Here is a 19491-nt window from a genome sequence, read left to right as displayed (position 1 = left end):
CATGCTTCTGAATAATTTCAAACATACCGCCTGCTTTGGGTCGCTAACTCATTTTTGATGTCGCTAGATACGTAAATGTCAAGTATTATAGCCCAGCTTTCGATTGGTGTAGGTTGCGGGTTCAAATTTTACATTTTATCGATGCTGCGATAATTATTCTATTGAAAAATTCACGTGTGTCAAAAAAACGGTCACCTCCGTGGACATGAATATCTCGAGCTATGATCATTCTTTTTAACCGCTCGCCCCGTCAAAAGACTCGTTTTTCATGACCAAATTTCGGGTTGTGCGGAAAATTTTGTGCGTTTCTTATTTTTCTTACATAGTTGATCAAAGCAGCGATTTGTCACCTCCGTGTGTGTCACCTCCGTAACCGAAAATAGTCGATTTTAAGCATAAAATCGGACATAGTTTTCGTAAAACGAAATCTCAAAGCCCCAGATTCAATAATTATTCATATTTTATGGTTTAAAAAAGGGTAAACTAGTTCGCGCCGTTCAATATGACAAAAAAATTTTCACCATTTTTTCGTTTTCCATACCCGAAAAAGCAGATTTCGGGAGAATCAACCATATACATAAGAGAGAAAAGAGAGTCGAATATTGCCCGAGAGCTTGGAGTTGTAGCAGAGCTGCTGCTGCTCCCTTCCCCTCGCGCCCCCTCCTCCCCAAACAAAGGAGACAGACACTCTCTGACAGTTTAGTTTCAGTACTGACTCTTGCTCCGCGAGCTCCTATTCCGCGAGTGCATGGCCGTTTGTTTAAATAGCTCCGATTGTCTTTAAATATTTATCGCGTCTTGGAAGCAACTTGGCAAATTCGAATTTCTGCCATAAAAATTGATGAGTGAATATCAGTGCGTTGCTGTGATGGTTAAAATGAAATAGTGCGCAAATCAGTTTTGGTTGTTTCACAATATCAAGAAAAAGAAAAAGAGGAAAAAAAGGTCGCAAGGGAGAAAGGAAGAAATAATCGTGTTGTGCTGCAGCAGTTGCAAGTCGGATCAGAATAATAGATCGTTTATCAGTCCCGTTGACGGTGTGTGTGTGTGTGTGTGTGTGTGCGCGCGCGCTTCGTAATAACAGATGATCATATTGATGCCCTGGTGCAGCAGTTCAATTGTACCTATTAGGTGTAGGAAGAAGTTTCAGCAGCCGCAGCAGCAGCGAATAACGAGCCAAGCTCGTTGCAGCAATTACAATCAGCTAACAGTAAGTGTCATTAATTTATAGATCAGTTTTTTGTCCTCTAGCTCTTGTGGCTGTCGTTGGAATACAACGCGCATATATATACACACAGCCTGCATATACGTTGCGATTCGTACCTGTGTATGTCCGTGTGTGACCATGTATGTGTGTGCGTGTGTATGTGTGTAAGTGTGTGTGTGTGTGTGTGTGTGGGAGAATGTATATTTACAAGAGTTAGCTAGCTAGCGAGCAAAAGAGAGAGAGAGAGAGAGAGAGAGGTGCAACGTGCAGCAGCAGCAGCAGCAGCGATCGTTGGCGAAATGGGCACGCGCTTGGCATATACTCTCTTATGTGTCTCTATGTGTGCGCTATGTGCTGTGCAGTGCGCGCAATGCAGCGCAAAGGCACAATGCGATACGCTCGCGACCGTACATAATAATGCCTTTGTGTCTGCGTGCGCGCGTGTGCGACATTACTACTCCGAGTGCGCAATTTTTTTTCTTTTTTTTTTTCGCTTCGGCCGCACACCTCCAGCGCCTCCAAGGTTTTTCTCTTTTTCTCTCGTTTCTGTTATTCTTTCTTTAATTAATATCGATTCGCTCTCGCGGGCCAGCGCAGCGAAAACCTCGTTGCTATAAGACGCAAAAAGAGGACGTCTATAGCTATTGCCGATGTAAGTGCGCGGTTGTGACTGCGCGTCGCGGGTGTAGATCGGCCGTTGGCGCCGACGCTCCTTTTCCTCGCGGCTCCGAGATCTCGGGCTCGACCAGCGAAATTGGCCCCCCCCCGAGCCAGAACAGCAACAGATCGCATTATGCACATAGCGAGTTCGCTCTCGGACTCGGTGCTAAATAAAAAAGCTTGTGTAACATTAGCCGAAGCCCCAGCGCCATTGTACGCATGCCCGATCTGCAGCTGCCTCTCTGCTCTCTGCTGCTCGAATGTTGTCAAAGATTGCTAAAGTCTTCGCTAAATTTCCCGTGTCCAAGCCGCTGCATACATGCCCCGCACCAGCTGCATATACGTGCGATTATGCTTCGCGCACATGACCACTTCGACGTATGCCGTATCGCAATGCTACAACGTGAAACTTATCGCTGGGCGTATCGTTTTCTCGCGCCTCGGCTAACTCGACAATTTTTCGCATCGTTGAGCTCAGCGATCGAAATAAATCACGATCGGCCGGCATGTCTCTATCTGCTTTTGCATTGCAATTGACATCCGATACAATAGCCGCGAATAATTGCGTGTATCAAGTTCAAGATTCTCCACGCTCGAATCAGTGAGTTATGACATTCGCTCGCGTCGAGCTTGCGAGCGTGTGCGTGCGTGATACTGTTTTCCGATTTTTCTTCTCACTTTTTTCTTTCGTACGCCGCTAAAGTTCAAAGACCCTCGCGATGCACCAACGAATAACTTGCCGCGCGGGCACATTTTGGTATACTTAATTTATAAATGTGCTTAACCTTCGGTACGGCTCGAGATTTGCGATGAATGCATGGAAACAGGGTTGCGAGTGCGTGCCACTGGCCGCCTGCGATATTTATGCACATTTGCGCACCAGAGAGAGAGAGAGAGAGAGAGAGAGAAAAGTTAGCCAGCCCTGACCCAATTTATATCTGCAAGTGCATGCGAAAGAAAATGTAAATATAGACCATAGCACGTGCCTCCGCTCGACTATGGGATGGCTCAGATCGTTGCGCATCGGTTACGCATCGCAACCAATGAAAGTATAGTTGATTTTCGTTTGATTCAGCAATCGAAAAAAGATTGGCATTCGATCGATGCTCCGAAAACTCTGCGCGCCTGATACCTTTTGGTTCCGATGTGCATTCAACTGCTTATTGTTTATGATCATTCAAACGATTTTCACCAGCGTACTTCGCACGTTCTCGGCTACACTAGTTTTGGCCCCTTGTCATTTTGGCTTGAAAAACACAGACGATTTTACGTAACGGCCAAGCGCCATGATAAAATTCAACCGAGTCTATTACTTCGAGAGAATCCGCAGCTGATGCATCGATGCAATTGAGATAATTAAATAATATACGCACATACTTATAACCTACGGCTTACGTAAAGTACGATTAATAGCTTCTTTTTAAATCGTACAATACGAGATGCACACGGATTCACTATGCTGCAATAATTAACTAGGTATATCTGTGTTTTAGCTCGCTCGTAGGATAGATATTAAAAGTCATCGGTCAAAGAAAGAGATGTTGACATCGATCGAAAACAAGATTTATGCCTTTTTCAATGACTACGATTTTCTCGTAAAATATAATAATTATAAGTCTAGGGAAATTTGCATTAGGACAGGGAAAAATCGTAAATCATGGCCCATCAACAATAACTTGATGATGATAAACTCATTTGCATCGCGTGCTCGTACACGCACTCCTTTGTTTGGGTTCGTTAAACCTCCCGCGTCGTTTCGTCGTTAGCTGTATATTTTTTCATTGTGTCCCGCAACTTTCGAAAGTATCTTACCACCTAATTGTGCATAAATGTCGAGCCAGAAGTTTCTTTTTTTTGCAACTTTATTAATTTTTTTTGGAAAAAGTACTTTTAATAAATATTCGTTGGCAACTGTATTTTCTTTCGAAATTCCTGTTGCGGGTAAAAATCAATTATTCGTTAGAGTGGTAAGCAAATAAAAATGTATCGAGGAATTTGTACAGCGCAAATTGACGCATTTGTAGACGCTGTATACATTTTTTGTCCGAGATTACCTCGTCCGACACGTGCTCGAGCTTTATTCTATAAGGAAGAATCGATCGCTTGTACGCGTGTAATGTTGACCGGATCGAGCGCGTTCCGCATATACATGCGACGTCTTTTAAGTTCCCTTAACAAGAAAACTGCCTGGTTTTACGGTCAATGCACGCTGGGGCCAGAATATCTTGTATCTATCGGAGAACACGTAGCGAGCGCTATGACGGGTTAATAAAATGTCTACATACAGGAAAAAAGCGGCAGTATATCGAATATGTCATAAAATTCCACGTGGTTAAAACGAGGCGAAAAGTACAGTTGGACTTTTTCGATGTAAACATACGTATCCAGATAGCGTCGGCTAAAATTACGACTTTTCGTGCAATTTGGTTATGCGCAGTTAAATATTTCATTGTTCTCCGAAGAGGCGGAAAACCAACAGCCGAGGTACTTTTGTCATTTTCATGAAAATAGAGAAAGCGAACTAATTTCAAAGCCGAAATTCAACCTTGAAATTTTGCTCGCAACAATTTTTTCATAAAGACTCTGCAGACGTCGCGATAAGTGCAGTTAGGATTAGGAAATAAAAGCTTCGCACTTATTCCGCCGAAATTTCAATAGCAAGTTTCGCTTCACCTTCGCTATACATGTGTTCGACATTGTGTTTTTTCATTACTCTAGCTCGGCACTTTGCGTTGGATTTTTCGTTCGAAATATCGAGCTTCAACTTTCTGATGATCCTGTTTAATACGGCTGCGTTAATACAGCTCGTACGCTCGCGTATTTTTTGCCCGTTCGACAGAGCTTAACAGTATCATAATATAATGGAGCCGCTGCACGCGTGAAAATAATAGACGCGGGAAAGCCAAGAGCGGCTTACTAGAAGCGAAATTAAAGTCAATTTGTCTTGCAACGAGGACTTTCTTATTCTTCTTCTTCTTCGCAGGTATAAACATGAACATATAATATATAGGTTTCATGCACTCCACGAGCAGTGCTTACGTTCGTATAAAGCGAAGGAAAAATCTTGCCTCGGCGCGTTACGCCGCATAGTTTTTATTGTTCTCCTTTTTTTCTCTCGTGCAGAAATAAATTAAACATTGTCATTGTCTATTTTGGTTGGTGAACTCGTACGGCAATAAATCTCGGTGGAAATTGATCGAATGATCGAGTAATCTTTTTTCATATCGGTAATAATGATGAGTCGCGAGCCATCGACATTGCACAACTAGATACGTAATGAGTCGGGAGTCAAGAAATTTCCTTCTTCCGAACGAGCAACGCGTTGAAGATTATAGACTCGTGCGTTTGAAGAAGGAAGATGAGCGAGATGGATAAGGCGCGTGTGACGTGTGCGACTCGGAGCCATGCGTGCACGTGCACTGCACTTACGGCTCTTGACTCGCTCGATGCGTAGAATTGGCCAGAGCCTCGTGCGAAGCTTACGCGATAGCGTAAATTGGGCGAGCTCCGACATTTTTTATTGCTCGATTAGGAGAAAAATGTCGCGAATAAGTAGTTACATCGAACGGGCGCGTAATACTTTGATAAAAATTTGGTGGCCTTGAGAGGCGCGTACAGCCAGAGTACGTAGCGCGCGAGTAACAATCCGACTAGTTTTTTCCTCTCGATCGTGCTGTATAAAATTACGCAATCGTCTTATCCGAGCACTGTTGGCAACATTTGCGTATCTAAGTAAATTGCCTTTTACGATGTAACATTTTCATAACTGTTTCAATTTTTTCTATAGAGTCAAGCGCTTTTGTTCTTTTTTTTAAATCGTGCGAGGAATGCCACTTGCGCACATGCACACTAGCTGTCTATCTGCAGCTGTGCGTGGGCGTGTGTGTGTGCATGTGCCTTTGTTTATAATTACGAGCGGCGGTGTGTATTTGCAACGTATGTAAGAATCAGGAAGTTACGCGTTTGACCTCATGCGAGAAGGCATAAACAATAATTGTGCATTGTCGCGCGGGTCGTTTTCTGCGATTAAAATTTATTATCTCGCAAAAATCCGATAAGTGACTTATCGGCGCGCGCGCGAGATATCGGTGCATCGCTCCGGTGTGCGTCTTTGTTGGCAATCCGCTGATACAAATATAGCCTCGATGCTGCGCGCGCTGGCCAAGGCCACCGGTGTATGCAACAAGCCGTTCGCGAATCAAGCACGTGTGTCTCCGTGCTCGCGTTGCGATTCGCGAATTTTCACAGATACAAGCCCAGAACGACGTGCATTTCCTCGCTCAGCTTCGACTACGATATTCCAACGCGTTCGAGCATTTTGCTATCCACAACAGATGCTATTTCAGTACGAAGGCGCACTTCTTTCTGCACATATATATTTTTCAATTTTAATAGTAGCACTATTGAATCGTTTATTTCTTTCTCTACCACTGCTCATCGAGAACTAACTTAGCCAATGCATTATTTCTAAACAACTCAGCTCTCAAATCTGACATTTATTTTAAAAAATAGTGCAGCTTAGAACGCGAAGGAGAAGAATATGTTAAAATCTATTTAAAAAATGACAATAGCCAATCAAATTTCTGTAGTCCAAGAATTGTATAACTTCAGAGATAAAATTTCCACCTTGAAGTTCATCGAGTCGTAATTGAAAACAGGTTTGGCTTTGGAAATTCGCTACTCTCGGAACTGTTGATTGAGAACATTTTGACAAAAAAAATGTCGATAGACGAGTGCAGACGATGAAAGTTTTTTCGCAATTTATGCACTCGGCGTACAAGTCATTTTCAGAGGATTATGTAAAAAATTATTCAACTGCAAAAAACACGTTCTGTACATTAAAATCAGTGTCTATTGTTATTGAAAACGCGATATTGTGCTAATCGTGACTGAAACACATTTTGACTTTTTTGTTTATGGTTCTAAGAAAGAAAATTCAATTTACTAAGCTGTCAAGATAACTCTCACTTTAAGATAAGCAACTTCGCCAAAAGATATTTTTCATGATTAATGTACGTATCAAGTTTATACGGTGTGATTTTAGTTGGTTGGAAACTAGACTAGTAAACTGAAGGTAATGATGTCTATTAAACGTTGTTGAATATAAATAGTTTATACAAATGATACATAGTATATGTAAAATTCATCAAGCATTAGCATAATCATTTTTACTCAAGGTAATTGAATAAATAAATATTATTTTATTATTGTTTCTACTTATTATGTGTGGCTATTGTTTTTCTTCTCCATCGGCGAATTTTTTCGTATTTCCATCGATGCACTGTCACGCATCTCGAGCAAAAGATCACGTCTTTGCAAGGTGTCCCACATATCGACTCTAAATATACAAAAGCTCGTCGAGACATTCGAGAAGCCACCACTATTTCGTGATACAAGCGTAATTTTCTGTTATTCATTTTTTGTAATATCTGTAACATCTAATTTATTGAAAGAAAAATCATAAAAAAAGTTCAAAGTAAGCAAAGAGAAAGTGAATTCATTCATGAGAAATTTTAGCTCATTGCGGATATGATGCCGTGGTTGTTAAGCAGCTAACTTGTTGCTAGGAAAGGTATAAATTTTTCAAGTAATTCAAGTTTGTAAAATATTATATAATTCTTTTATAAATGTTTTTAATGCAAAATATAATTTATTTCTTTCGAATAAAATATCACGGATGGTGTGTTATTTTTCCAAAACAATCACCTTAATAAAAATCTTTAAATTGTTGATATAATTTTCGTATTCAAGATGAATTATTGCAATTATATCTTTAAAAACTAATTTTTTTGTACTTTACCAATAGCTGCTAGAGTTGAACTGTTTCTTGGAAAACTATCTTAAAATTTCTCGAGTTACTACAACGATAAAATCCCTGCTTGAACTGGCGAAACGAGGACAAACGGATCATTACGGTCGTCTCAACACTCACTCGGCGCAATATATTTATTGAAACGCAAATTTAGTTTATTTAACGTATGTGTCTGCAGGCGATTTTGAGCGAAAAAATGAAATTAAAGTTATTGAATAAGATACACAAATAACGCGTTGCATTGTCGCGCAGAATTTGAGTGTCCAGTTTTTCAACTAGTAGTGCTTACACAGAGAAAGGGTATGTGGTAAAAAAACTATTGTTTAAAAAGATAGATTCATTCATGTGCTGTGTATAGAAAGACATCAATTTTGTCTTTTTTATGCCATTTACTAACGATGAGATCGAGTTAAGGAATGAAAAAATTGAAACATTATTCGAGAGAAAGTAAGTTGATATCTTAAATTGTCATTGAATCGGTGTGTATCGAATCGAGCATTCGAAGAATAATCCATCGAGTGGCGCGTGGTCAATGGGGCTATTTCATGCTGGGCGGTGATATTTTCTGAGATTCAGAGCGTAACCTCCGATGTATTTCCCGTAAAACGAATAATGAATCTCGACGATCGATTGGCGAGTTGAAGTTTTCCTCAACTTTAGGATCATTTATAGGCGAAATAGAAGCATATACGACCCATATTGCATGTAATATAATAAATAATAATATTCGTAAAATAGTGAATGGCTACTGCGTGAAAGGCGGAAGGATAAAAATTAATAATTAATAAGGAGTGTGTATTTATGCACATATAGACAGTGGAGATTTTGCCGTGCATGTGCAAAGCCCATAACTTTCTACGCGTGTCTAAGCGAGTATTGCATGATTCCTTGGCAAAGCATCAACCGCGAAGGATTCGATTGCAATAACAACGACAGTACGTATGTAAGTGTACATTAAGACTCTCATGTCTAATGGTGCACAAAAACTCAATAGTGAATTACGCAAAAAAAAAAGTTTCGAATTTTTCTTAAAAAAATAACCCGTCCATTGGTGCACTAATCTCATGCAGTTGGGTTTTTTGCGTTCATTCGTTACACCTATTCAGCTTGTAATTTATGCAATTAGACAAAGGTCAAGAGCAATGAAAACAAAAAATTTGTTCGAACTACGCAGACGTGACAGGCATATATTTTTTTTATTTATTTTACTCGCTGACGATTTATTTTCCATGCAGATGACGCTCTTACGTATACGATCGCGACTCGCGGTCACGTCGAGCTGGTATCAATTGAATTTCGTCGACCAATACGTCAATACGTCTATTAATAGCGAGAATCGATTTTTCGGTCATTTGCTGTCTCCCCGGGGCTGTAAATCATGCATAGACGAGCATCGACTCGATTTTCCATTTTTCTCCATTTAATTTGAATACGTTAACGTTGTGCATGATAAGCGTCTAAAATCAGCTAATTGTACAAATTTTCCAAGCCGCCCGAGAAGACAAAAACTACATACTCACTGAAGGTCACCGGACTAGCATCAAAATTTTATATTTTCGCCAATACGGGTCTCGTCACATAGACATACGTTTATAATACAGGCGATTGAACTTTCGCGAAGCTTAGCAACGAATAAAAGAGAGATAGAAAGAGAGAGAGGGGAGAAAGTTAATTTCTCATGGCTGTTGAACCGATTGCGATTACGTGCGCCACACGATACACTTAGCTGTAAGAGTCCAGCATGTATATTACGCTAGCTGCGCTATGCAATGCATACAAACGTAAAATATACTGTACACGGCTGTGAGTTGGGCATCGAGGTTCGGCATCGCGATCGGCGGCTCGCATTTACCGTTGATCTACGAGGTCGTGCGCGAGTCAAAATCTATTTCCCATTTTCGCTCAGCCTTTTGAAGCTCCGCTTACGTATGCTTCGGGCAAAACGCAAAATATCATTTCACGTTTAACCGCGTTTCATAGTTTTGAGCGAAACTCTTGCGAGTGCAAACGACCAACCGATACTTTTATAAATGCGATTGTATTTATGCATACGCTATTAGATGAGACCGTAATATCTCTCTTTCTCTCTCGTGTGAACAGAGCGACGTTTGAGTATATGTGTACAGTTATGGGTAAACATTGCAGAATAGACTTTTACATCATGATCAGATTTTCACTCATTCACTCTCTCTATTTATGCGTCCGTGCGTCGCGCATACGTATGACATTACGACGTGCGCATAAGTAGAAAAGAAAAGCAGAAACCCCTCATTTTTACTCAATATGGTTGCTTGTGCAAGTACAGATTTAAACAATATTGCCTTTTACTGATCTGAGAAACATGATCAAAGTTTTAGCTTCAACTTTTGAATCATTTCACTTTTAACGATTGAATAGGATTTATAGGGAGAACGCATGTTTATTAAGTATAAAATGAAAATGTAATATTAATATCCAGCGGTACTTGACCTCGATTTACTTTTTTCTATTGCTTATCTTTAGTTTTATCTTTGATGCTTTTTCTTCAATAATTATTGGAAAAGAAAACACAATAATGCAGTATGAAAAATTCGAAGAAAAAAATTACGTTCATAAACCTCGTCAAGAGGAGCTCGGCTTTTAAGCACGGAAATATACCAAGGCTTTAAGTGACTTATTATGCTCATGATTTTATAAAACTCGGAGCGTCTTGCGCATGATACCTGCGTTTATGAATGAGCCAGTATGATTCGTGTAACCAGAGCAGAATAGAAACTCTGAATTTCCATCTGTTTCCGCGATTAATAAAGAGGGTTCTATAAAGTCAAAGTAATTTGTATATGGGTCAAAATAATACTTTTTTACAAAACCGTGCGCACGTATGTCACCGATCTTGACGCGCTTTTGGTATGTTATAGTACATGGTAAAAAGGTCCCAAAAAAAAATTTTTAGACCCCCTCCCCCCTCCTACCCCCCACTTCCGGTATAAACGTCCATTTTCGATCTATATTTTTTCTGAGGACATGAAGCAAGTAAAAAATCTGAAAAAATTCATAAAAATACTTTTCCACAATCCAAACAACCTTGAATTTTTTCAGATTTTTTGAGTGCTTCAGGCCTTCAGATAAAATCATTGAAAATTTCAAAAATCGAGATACGGCGGTATGAGCCGATGTAGTACTCGGAAATTTTTTCAGTTATTTTTCGCATTAAAAAACATAACCTCAATTTTTTTCAGATTTTTTCAGATTACCTAACGCACCTTTTGAAGCCAAAAACCGATTTTTTTGACGAAAATAATTTTTTTAGGACAGTACGGAGCCTCGAAAAATCTGAAAAAAATTTTTTCTTGTTTTTTTCATCAAAATACGTAATCTCAAATTTTTTCAGATTTTTTAATTGAAGGCGATAGCTTCTAGGGCCGAAAAATGCTATTTTTAACAAAAAATGGTTCCTAGAACCCGATGGTTCCGGTGAAAAAATTTGAAAATATTTTTTTTGAATTCCTTGTCAAATTTTAATAAATTTTGACCGTTTCAAAAGTTCGATTGAAGCTTCCTAGCTCATTTTAGAGCAGGACAAAGATTAGTGCAAAATATCTGAAGACGTTTCTGAAGACATTAAGGAATGATAAAACTCGTTTGATGCTCTAAAATGAGCTAGGAAGCTTCAATCGAACTTTTGAAACGGTCAAAATTTATTAAAATTTGACAAGGAATTCAAAAAAAATATTTTCAAATTTTTTCACCGGAACCATCGGGTTCTAGGAACCATTTTTTGTTAAAAATAGCATTTTTCGGCCCTAGAAGCTATCGCCTTCAATTAAAAAATCTGAAAAAATTTGAGATTACGTATTTTGATGAAAAAAACAAGAAAAAATTTTTTTCAGATTTTTCGAGGCTCCGTACTGTCCTAAAAAAATTATTTTCGTCAAAAAAATCGGTTTTTGGCTTCAAAAGGTGCGTTAGGTAATCTGAAAAAATCTGAAAAAAATTGAGGTTATGTTTTTTAATGCGAAAAATAACTGAAAAAATTTCCGAGTACTACATCGGCTCATACCGCCGTATCTCGATTTTTGAAATTTTCAATGATTTTATCTGAAGGCCTGAAGCACTCAAAAAATCTGAAAAAATTCAAGGTTGTTTGGATTGTGGAAAAGTATTTTTATGAATTTTTTCAGATTTTTTACTTGCTTCATGTCCTCAGAAAAAATATAGATCGAAAATGGACGTTTATACCGGAAGTGGGGGGTAGGAGGGGGGAGGGGGTCTAAAAATTTTTTTTTGGGACCTTTTTACCATGTACTATAACATACCAAAAGCGCGTCAAGATCGGTGACATACGTGCGCACGGTTTTGTAAAAAAGTATTATTTTGACCCATATAAATTAAACTAGATAGTAAATCGTTCAGCATCGATAAAATTGTAAAATAATTCAAATTCTCGATAAGGATGAATAGTAGTTCTTTGCTCTCGTCTTGAAGAAGAGAATCTGGTCTGACCATAAAAGTCTTGGTGTATAAGCAGGGAAGGAAAGGGGGGAGAAGAACGGGGGGGGGGGGGGGGGAGGATAAGGTCGTCTCCACTGGCACTTTATACATGCGTGTGCTACATGCTCTTACACTCACGGAGCCTCATTGTGTACTTTATATGCGCAGCTCCAGATGTAAAACTGGTCTTTCTTTTTCGTAGCGAGTGTAAGTACTATTAACACGTGAATTGCACACGCGACCATGCGCTTTTCAATTTCCAGAATCTGCCATTCCTGATAAAAAATATCTCTAAATCTGTTATCCGATATTTTTTTGCCGAATTACTCAAAATCAATTTTCCGTACAAACTACTAACGTACCCAATATCATAACTCAAGCAGGACGTTGAACGTAAAGCAATGCGTCGAGTCTTGTAGTTCCAAGGCAAAAAGCAACAAATGCAACGACGAACAAAGGAACATTGTATGTATCGCAACGAGCAAGAGAAAGAGAGTGAGAGGGCGAGGAGAGGGAAAAGAGATCGGAGGACACACTACGCAAAATAGCGTAGTGATCTAGAGTCATGCTATTGTAGACAAACGTTTTGCCTTTCAAAAATTGAAGGGATATCACGATGTTTGTAGGACGTTAAATAATATCATCGCACCCAGTGGAAGAGTAACGATCTTATTCGATTAAGTCGACGTGTGTCTGGCGGATTACTTTTTATTCGATACATTCAAGCGATTGTTCAAAAAGCCCACTTTCTCATTTACGCTTGTCAAGTCGTGTGATTTGTAAGCTGGTGCATTAACGCATATTACGCGCACAGGCAAAAGCGAACTCTCAAAACCGTCCCACAGCGATGGCAAGCATCGCTCGATGCTTACCTATATTTAAGACTAATTTTAAAAATGTATCGAACGTCCATCTGACTGAGATAACTTCAGGCGATTCGTCGCGCGAAGCCCATTTATAACCAAAATTAACAAGTGCAACGACCCGCGCATCTACAACACGAGTCGTATTACATAAAAAATAAAAATACTCATCGATTGATTAAGGCCAACCCTGTCTGATTGCAGAATGCATTAAGTTAAAGCTCGCACGGACCACGAGCGCAGAAAGTCATGCCATCCCTGCTGGAAGCCCTCGAGCGTAAATACGGCGACGGCCCAGCCGACTGCTGCTGTCTGACGGACGACGAGCAGGAGTCGCCGCCGCCACCGCCGTCGCCGCCGTCGGCAGCGGCCCAGCAGCTGTCGGGCTCGCCGAGGTCGCACGCCCTCTCGGTCAGCATATTCATCCCGAAGAAGTCGCCGCGTCACACGGTGCCGGCCCTGCTGGTGCTTCAGGACTGCGACATCGAGTGCGCCGGCGCCGACGACGAGAAGCTCAGGAACAAATGCAGAAACGTCGAGGAGCTCGACCTCGCCCAGAACAAGCTCTCCAAGTGGGACGAGGTCTTCGGCATACTCAGGCACATGCCCAAAATCAAATTCGTCAATTTGAGCTTCAATAGCCTGCCCGAGGCATTGGAGGTTGGTTTTCCATCGTAAAGCACGCCGAGTGCTCAATTAGCGCGTCTTTTCTGTACACTTTTTTTTTTATTGCCTATCTAGAGCAAGCTAACGAGTAAAAACTTGTAAAATTCGACTTGTTTTTTTATTTTCGACTTTGCTCATCAAGGAGGGAAAATTTCTCTGTACTAATAGTCGCGTTTATTGTTACCTCTGCAAAGGTAAAGGATGGCAAGTACGATGCTCTTCGCAATCTCGTTCTCAATGGCACGCGAGTCTCCTGGTCGACGGTTCAAGGCCTCGTTCGCTTGCTGCGCAACCTCGAGGAATTACATCTGTCGCTGAACGATTACAAAACGGTGGATCTTGGATACGAGAAGCCGGAAAATTGCAATCCGGCCCTGAAAAAGTTGCACTTCACCGGCAATCCCGTCGAGTATTGGCGAGAGATCGCCAAGTTGGGATACGCCTTTCCCGGCCTCGAGAGTCTCGTGCTGGCCGAGTGTCCCATAAGATCGCTCAACATCGAGGAAAGCGAAAGCGCCAAGGAAAATGCGGAAAACGAGGATACGGAAAATCGGAATCACATCGTCGAGAGAAACGGCGGGATGCAAGTGGAAAACGGATGTTCCGGTAAGATATTGCAAATAGATTCTCTGCATTGCTTTGAAAAATTGCAAATTAATGCAAACTCAGGTGTACTGGCTACAGCAATTCATTGATTATAAACGATAAGCCTATTCGGGTTTTTTGCACTCTGTTGTATTAAGCAATTTGCGACGCGAAATTACATCTAAGTAGTCCGAGTCGAAAAATAATGAAAAGGAAAAAAAGATTCTTCCGACATATATCGTTGTAGCGAACTACCCAGTCGCGTATTAGCTAAATCGATAAAATTCATACGTATAAATTGTAATTGTTGCAGGCAACCGAAATTTTTCCAACGACGAGGACGATATGACGGAATGCGAATCGGACGGTTCGAAGCTCAAATCGTCGCACGACCCATTCAGAAATCTACGATTCCTCAATGTCAACGGTACTCTGCTGGCTAATTGGGACGACATCGAGCGCATCGCGAGGTTTCCAGCACTAAAGTCACTGAGGATACAGGGCTGCCCTTTGTTCGAAGTAAGACATGAGTGATATAATTAGACGAAAGTTTGACAAAAAGCTCACACTCGGATTCGTTGCTTTATCGTATGTGTGTCTGTATCGACAGAGTCCACGCGAATACACGGAGCACGAGAGGCGACAATTGCTCATTGCTCGTTTACCGAACGTCGAGACCTTGAACGGCGGCGGCGTTATTTCATCCCAAGAGCGCGAGGACGCGGAGCGCGCCTTCATTAGACACTATATGGACAAACCGGAAGCTGAACGACCAAACAGGTACGTACGCGAGTTGATATGTAGCTATAGCCGCGTAGCGCCCATAGGCCTTCATGAAAAGCTGCTTTGTTTGCTGCTGATTTTTTTTGTCTCGTCGTCGCGCGCCTATCGGCGTTTGCCTCTATAGCTGCTCTGCGCGCTTTTTACCGGTTTGAAGCGGTTTTAAAACGAAAATTTCTCTCTACCGATACTTTGGCTTTTCTTTAGATACGCCGAGTTGGTGGCTATTCACGGAAAGCTCGACCCATTGGTAAATGTTGATCTTACGCCAGAAAAGAGGGTCAAAGTCAAATTCACTTATGGCGACCTAGATGAGGTAACGCTCGAGTTTAATTAACCGATTTAAGCGATTAATGGCGGGTCACGCTAACTCAGGCCTTTATGTTTATTTTTCAGGTGAGGTCGGTCGATGTGTACAGAACGGTGTTTGAGCTGAAAACTAAATTGGAAACTATGGTGAAAATCCCCGCCAATCGAATGAGGCTATTCTACATCGATCAGGTAAATATATATCGAGAGAGACGCTCGCTCGGCGCTCATAACGACGCCTCTAACGACGTTGCATTTCTCAGGAGCTGAGATCTCAGTACGGGCCGGAAGAGATGCTGTACCCGAACAAACAGCTCTACCGATACAACATACGCAACGGCGACGAGATCATTATCGACAGCAAGCTCAATCGGTGCTCGTCGTCGCAGTCGTCCTCGCCGACCCAACGCCAGCAGTCTTCCTTGCGCTCCTGAGATCCCCATTGTGTCAATAACGAGTCGACTTTTTGAACGATATCCACCAGGCGGATCGAACATTTTGTTCGATTTTCAACTTTGGAATCAAACTGGCGTCCGTCGTTGAACGGACGTCCAAAGTGATTTTGATACTTGCTTATCAGCGTTCTGCACTTTATTAATGCAAAAGAAAGTATGTACAAAGGGAGGCGATAATTTATGATCGCCGGTTTTTCGACGCGCTTTGGATGCTCTGGTGTAAAATGCCGTCCGACGTTAGGCACTCGCGTGAAAGATTCGAATTTTTAACTCTGCAAGAACGATCTGTTTTGCCGACCGATTTTTTATTACAATCATTGTGGACATTTACAGTCACGAGTTCCATTATTAATTTTTTCTTGCCTGAGTTATGAGAGCTTTGTTTCTTCGTGATACCTGTGTGTATTCATAAAAAGTCTTTTTATGTATTTAAAAATACAGACTTTAGAAAAATTGTCGCTTCTAATAGGATATTTTTAACGAATCTTCCGTTTTACACCATTTGCAAATAATAATGTACCGATAAAAAAATTGTAAAATTCATATTTATTAAAAATAGAGTTTATGGACTGCGTAATTCTGAAGTATATCATTTCCGTGAAAAGAGTGAGGGAGTTCTCGATGAAACAATAGTCGGTAAAACAATTTTTTGGTTTTAAATTTTATTGATGATTTTGCTGGTATCTATGCAAAAGTACTGACTGAATTATTTTTTGTGTACTGCAGCGACAACTATGCTTCAAAGACATTTGAGATATTTTTATATCTTGCAACAAATAGGTGTCATTAGTCAAGCAATATCATCAAATGTGAGGCTGACTATGTTTCAGATTTACGAAAGAAAATGATGTGGCAACTGATTTTGTTCGATTTCTCTTCACTGAATATTTGTATACTACTCTATAATGTATGTATCGACATTTTTGTAATGAATAACCACCCGAATGCTTCTATGACAGCATTCTAGGGTAAGTCAATGTTGTGTTTGATTGATATTTAAATACTATGGTGTTATTTCTTTAGTAGAAAATTTAATTAATTCGAGTATTTATTCAAGTACTTAAAATCATGTTCACACATGCTCCATTAAAACTAGCGAAACAAAATCAGCAACAACGAATACCTATTAAATGCTCTCATGAATTTCAAATAAAATTGAATTCGAATTATTTGTTCATGTATTTTATAGCCGATGCAGAACGTGAGACATGTATAAATAGACTCAAATTTACGATAGTTTATTTTCGTGCAGATCTCGATATTGCATAAGCAAAACGAATGCTTACGTATAGCCGATCGCATTCGTTTCTGAAAGAGTGAAAAGGAACATCAAGATAAATGAGCTAGTGCAGCCCTGAAAAAGTCATTATTTAGTGCCTGTATTAAATGCATTGAGTGAACTTTTGGAATATGATAGTTCCATTTCTTCGTGATTTAATCAATCGATATTTAATTATGTAAAATTGTACACACTTAAATTCGTAAGGGATATAACATAAAATGTATAGTTCACTTTATCATAATTTGATCATTCATCATAAATATTTACTTAAGTGATAATATCGTGCGAATGTGTGAGAATGTAAATAAGCAAATTTAAAGCGTTGTTTGTTTTTTTCTGTTTATAGATTTAAAAAAGTTTAATAATTTCATTCAAAAAAAGCTCTGATGGTCAATTCTTAACCAAGCAAACGAATAGTTTTTATTGCCGGAATAGTGTTTATGAATATTTTAATAACTTTCAGGTTTTGTGAAGTGCAATATTTCAAAAAGTACTGCGTAATTTGTACATAAAAATAATTTTCTTGCTGTATACTTTATTACATGACAAACTCTTACACGTAGTTAGCCATGAAAAATATTTATAAGTTGTCAATTCTATTTCGGCTTTTTAACATATTTACCGCAAGTTCAGCCGGTTCATCTTTAATTTACGGTTGAGTAAAGTTTTCCGAATTAAATTCAATTTTGTGATTGTAAGCGACTAAAAATTGCGTTGAATATAAATATTATACATCTGCAAGAGGAAAAATGACTGAGTTCAAAAAGCAAAAAACCATTAACTTCTGTCATGAACTGCTTCATTGTGGATTTTAAAAATTTACTGGATAATGCATCATATCTTGGTTAAACAAACCCTAAAAGAACACTCATGTTTTTATACGATACGCAGTGAGATATATTTATACATACTACGTTAAACAGCATATGTTTAACGGAGCTCGACTTTGTTCTAAACTATATTCTCTGATTTTTTTGAAAGATATTTCTTTGAGTATTTATATATTGAGTTCTTCCATTATTATTTTATCACTAAATTAAGTGTGATCCTACTTAGAAATACGTAATATATAACGAAAATATTGAATAAATTGCTTATTAAGTTTTATTGCATCGATTATTTTATTTCAAACTTGGAGTTTTCCCTTTTTTGAAAGTTTGGATGTTTTTCTAATACTATAATTATAACGATTTTTTGAATAGAAGAAAAATAAAGGTCCAAATGAAGTTTTCTAAGCCAGCGTTTTTTTTATCAAAGTCTAATCTAATATATTCGATAAGAGAGTAATTGAATATAAATAAACTACTATTACGTCTTGTTAGATTTTTAAATATTTGAGGATGCGAATTTGATTTCCAATCGTTCTTTGATACATAATACAATTTTTTTAATAGCAACAGTATAAAAACGATTTTATCGCCATTTAAATTTTGTTGAATGGGTTTAGATGAGTTTTTTTTTCATGAAAATGGCGTGCCTCATTTGTAGACAAATTGATTAGAATCATTAGGATATCGAGCTCGTTAATTTTTTTTGATTTTAGCTTGTCAAATTGAAATATTACTTCCGACAAATTAGAAACATTAAATGAGATGAGGTTTTATGAAAAATGCATTATTTAATTTTAATGTTTAATACTATATAAAATTTAATTCTTCAAGCCACTTCAAAAGTTTCATCTCAAACTCATAATAATGAAAATATTTATTCCTTTCTCTGATTTGAAGCTATCATTTTTTGTTGCAAAAATTGTTGTTTTTATTAGCTTTAAATCAACGCCGAACCAAATATTTAATATAAATATAGTGTTTGAAGAAGAAAGAAGTAAATTTTCTAGAAAAAGCGTGACTTACAACTAAATTTATTACAATGGTAGAAAACGCAAGATTTCGATAAATAGATTAAAATAACGTGGTAAGAAATTTTGTCAAAAAAATTTATTTAAATGCAAGCTTTAAATAAAAGCTAAACTTTCCTCAAGTAAAGTAGTAAGGCTTTCCAAACTTTTAGCGTATTATTTTATGATGTTCAGACAAGCATAAGAGTGTGTTTCGAAACAACAGCGACGTACGATGACGTACGTGGAATAAAAGTTACCAGAAATAGTCATTCGTTATTCAACAGAAAGTCTGTACAGAACGCACACAGGCCCGTGCAAATAAACATGGCTGAATCAAACGAAAAACTTTTAAAATTAGACATTCCAATAAGTCTGTGGATTTTTTCGATAAGGTTGCAGTTATCGCCCGACGAGTGGATCATCACTCATGCCCTACAGAGGAAGCGAATTCGGGTAAAGAACAGGTAGTTCTCTGGTATATCACATGCGCTCACACAAGCCGTCTGTTATTAGTACGAGGAAGGGAGGCCGTATAGTTAAACGCATTCGGTTTAGGTGTGTA

At 39.1% G+C, this 19491-nt stretch overlaps 1 protein-coding gene across 3 annotated transcripts; it reads left to right on the top strand.

Annotated features, from left to right (window-relative positions):
• The first annotated feature begins 645 nt into the window (after positions 1-645).
• On the top strand, positions 646-18196 carry LOC106651366 (tubulin-specific chaperone cofactor E-like protein). 3 transcript variants are annotated; one of them, XM_014369819.2, is made up of 8 exons: positions 646-1210; positions 13217-13672; positions 13873-14284; positions 14577-14782; positions 14874-15043; positions 15251-15359; positions 15440-15544; positions 15616-18196. In XM_014369819.2, the coding sequence occupies exons 2-8, from the start codon at positions 13262-13264 to the stop codon at positions 15784-15786; spliced, it is 1584 nt and encodes a 527-aa protein (XP_014225305.1). In that variant the 5' UTR covers positions 646-1210; positions 13217-13261; the 3' UTR covers positions 15787-18196. The 3 variants fall into 3 exon arrangements, with proteins under 3 accessions (XP_014225305.1, XP_014225306.1, XP_014225307.1); XM_014369820.2 differs by having other exon boundaries at positions 13196-13672; XM_014369821.2 differs by lacking the exon at positions 646-1210 and adding an exon at positions 6978-7044.
• Positions 18197-19491: the final 1295 nt, after the last annotated feature.

Source organism: Trichogramma pretiosum, unplaced genomic scaffold, assembly GCF_000599845.2.
Source record: "Trichogramma pretiosum strain Unisexual culture from Peru unplaced genomic scaffold, Tpre_2.0 scaffold9, whole genome shotgun sequence".
NCBI lineage: Eukaryota > Metazoa > Arthropoda > Insecta > Hymenoptera > Trichogrammatidae > Trichogramma > Trichogramma pretiosum.
Note: the sequence above shows the minus strand (reverse complement) of the source record. Positions and strands in the feature narration are given on the sequence as shown.

Bases quoted from the DNA above. Each gene is read 5' to 3' on its own strand.
- LOC106651366 (XM_014369819.2), top strand. From the start codon at position 13,262: ATGCCATCCCTGCTGGAAGCCCTCGAGCGTAAATACGGCGACGGCCCA. The intron at 13,673-13,872 runs GTTGGTTTTCCA...ACCTCTGCAAAG, and splicing joins GCCTGCCCGAGGCATTGGAG to GTAAAGGATGGCAAGTACGA. The intron at 15,360-15,439 runs GTAACGCTCGAG...TTTATTTTTCAG, and splicing joins CTTATGGCGACCTAGATGAG to GTGAGGTCGGTCGATGTGTA.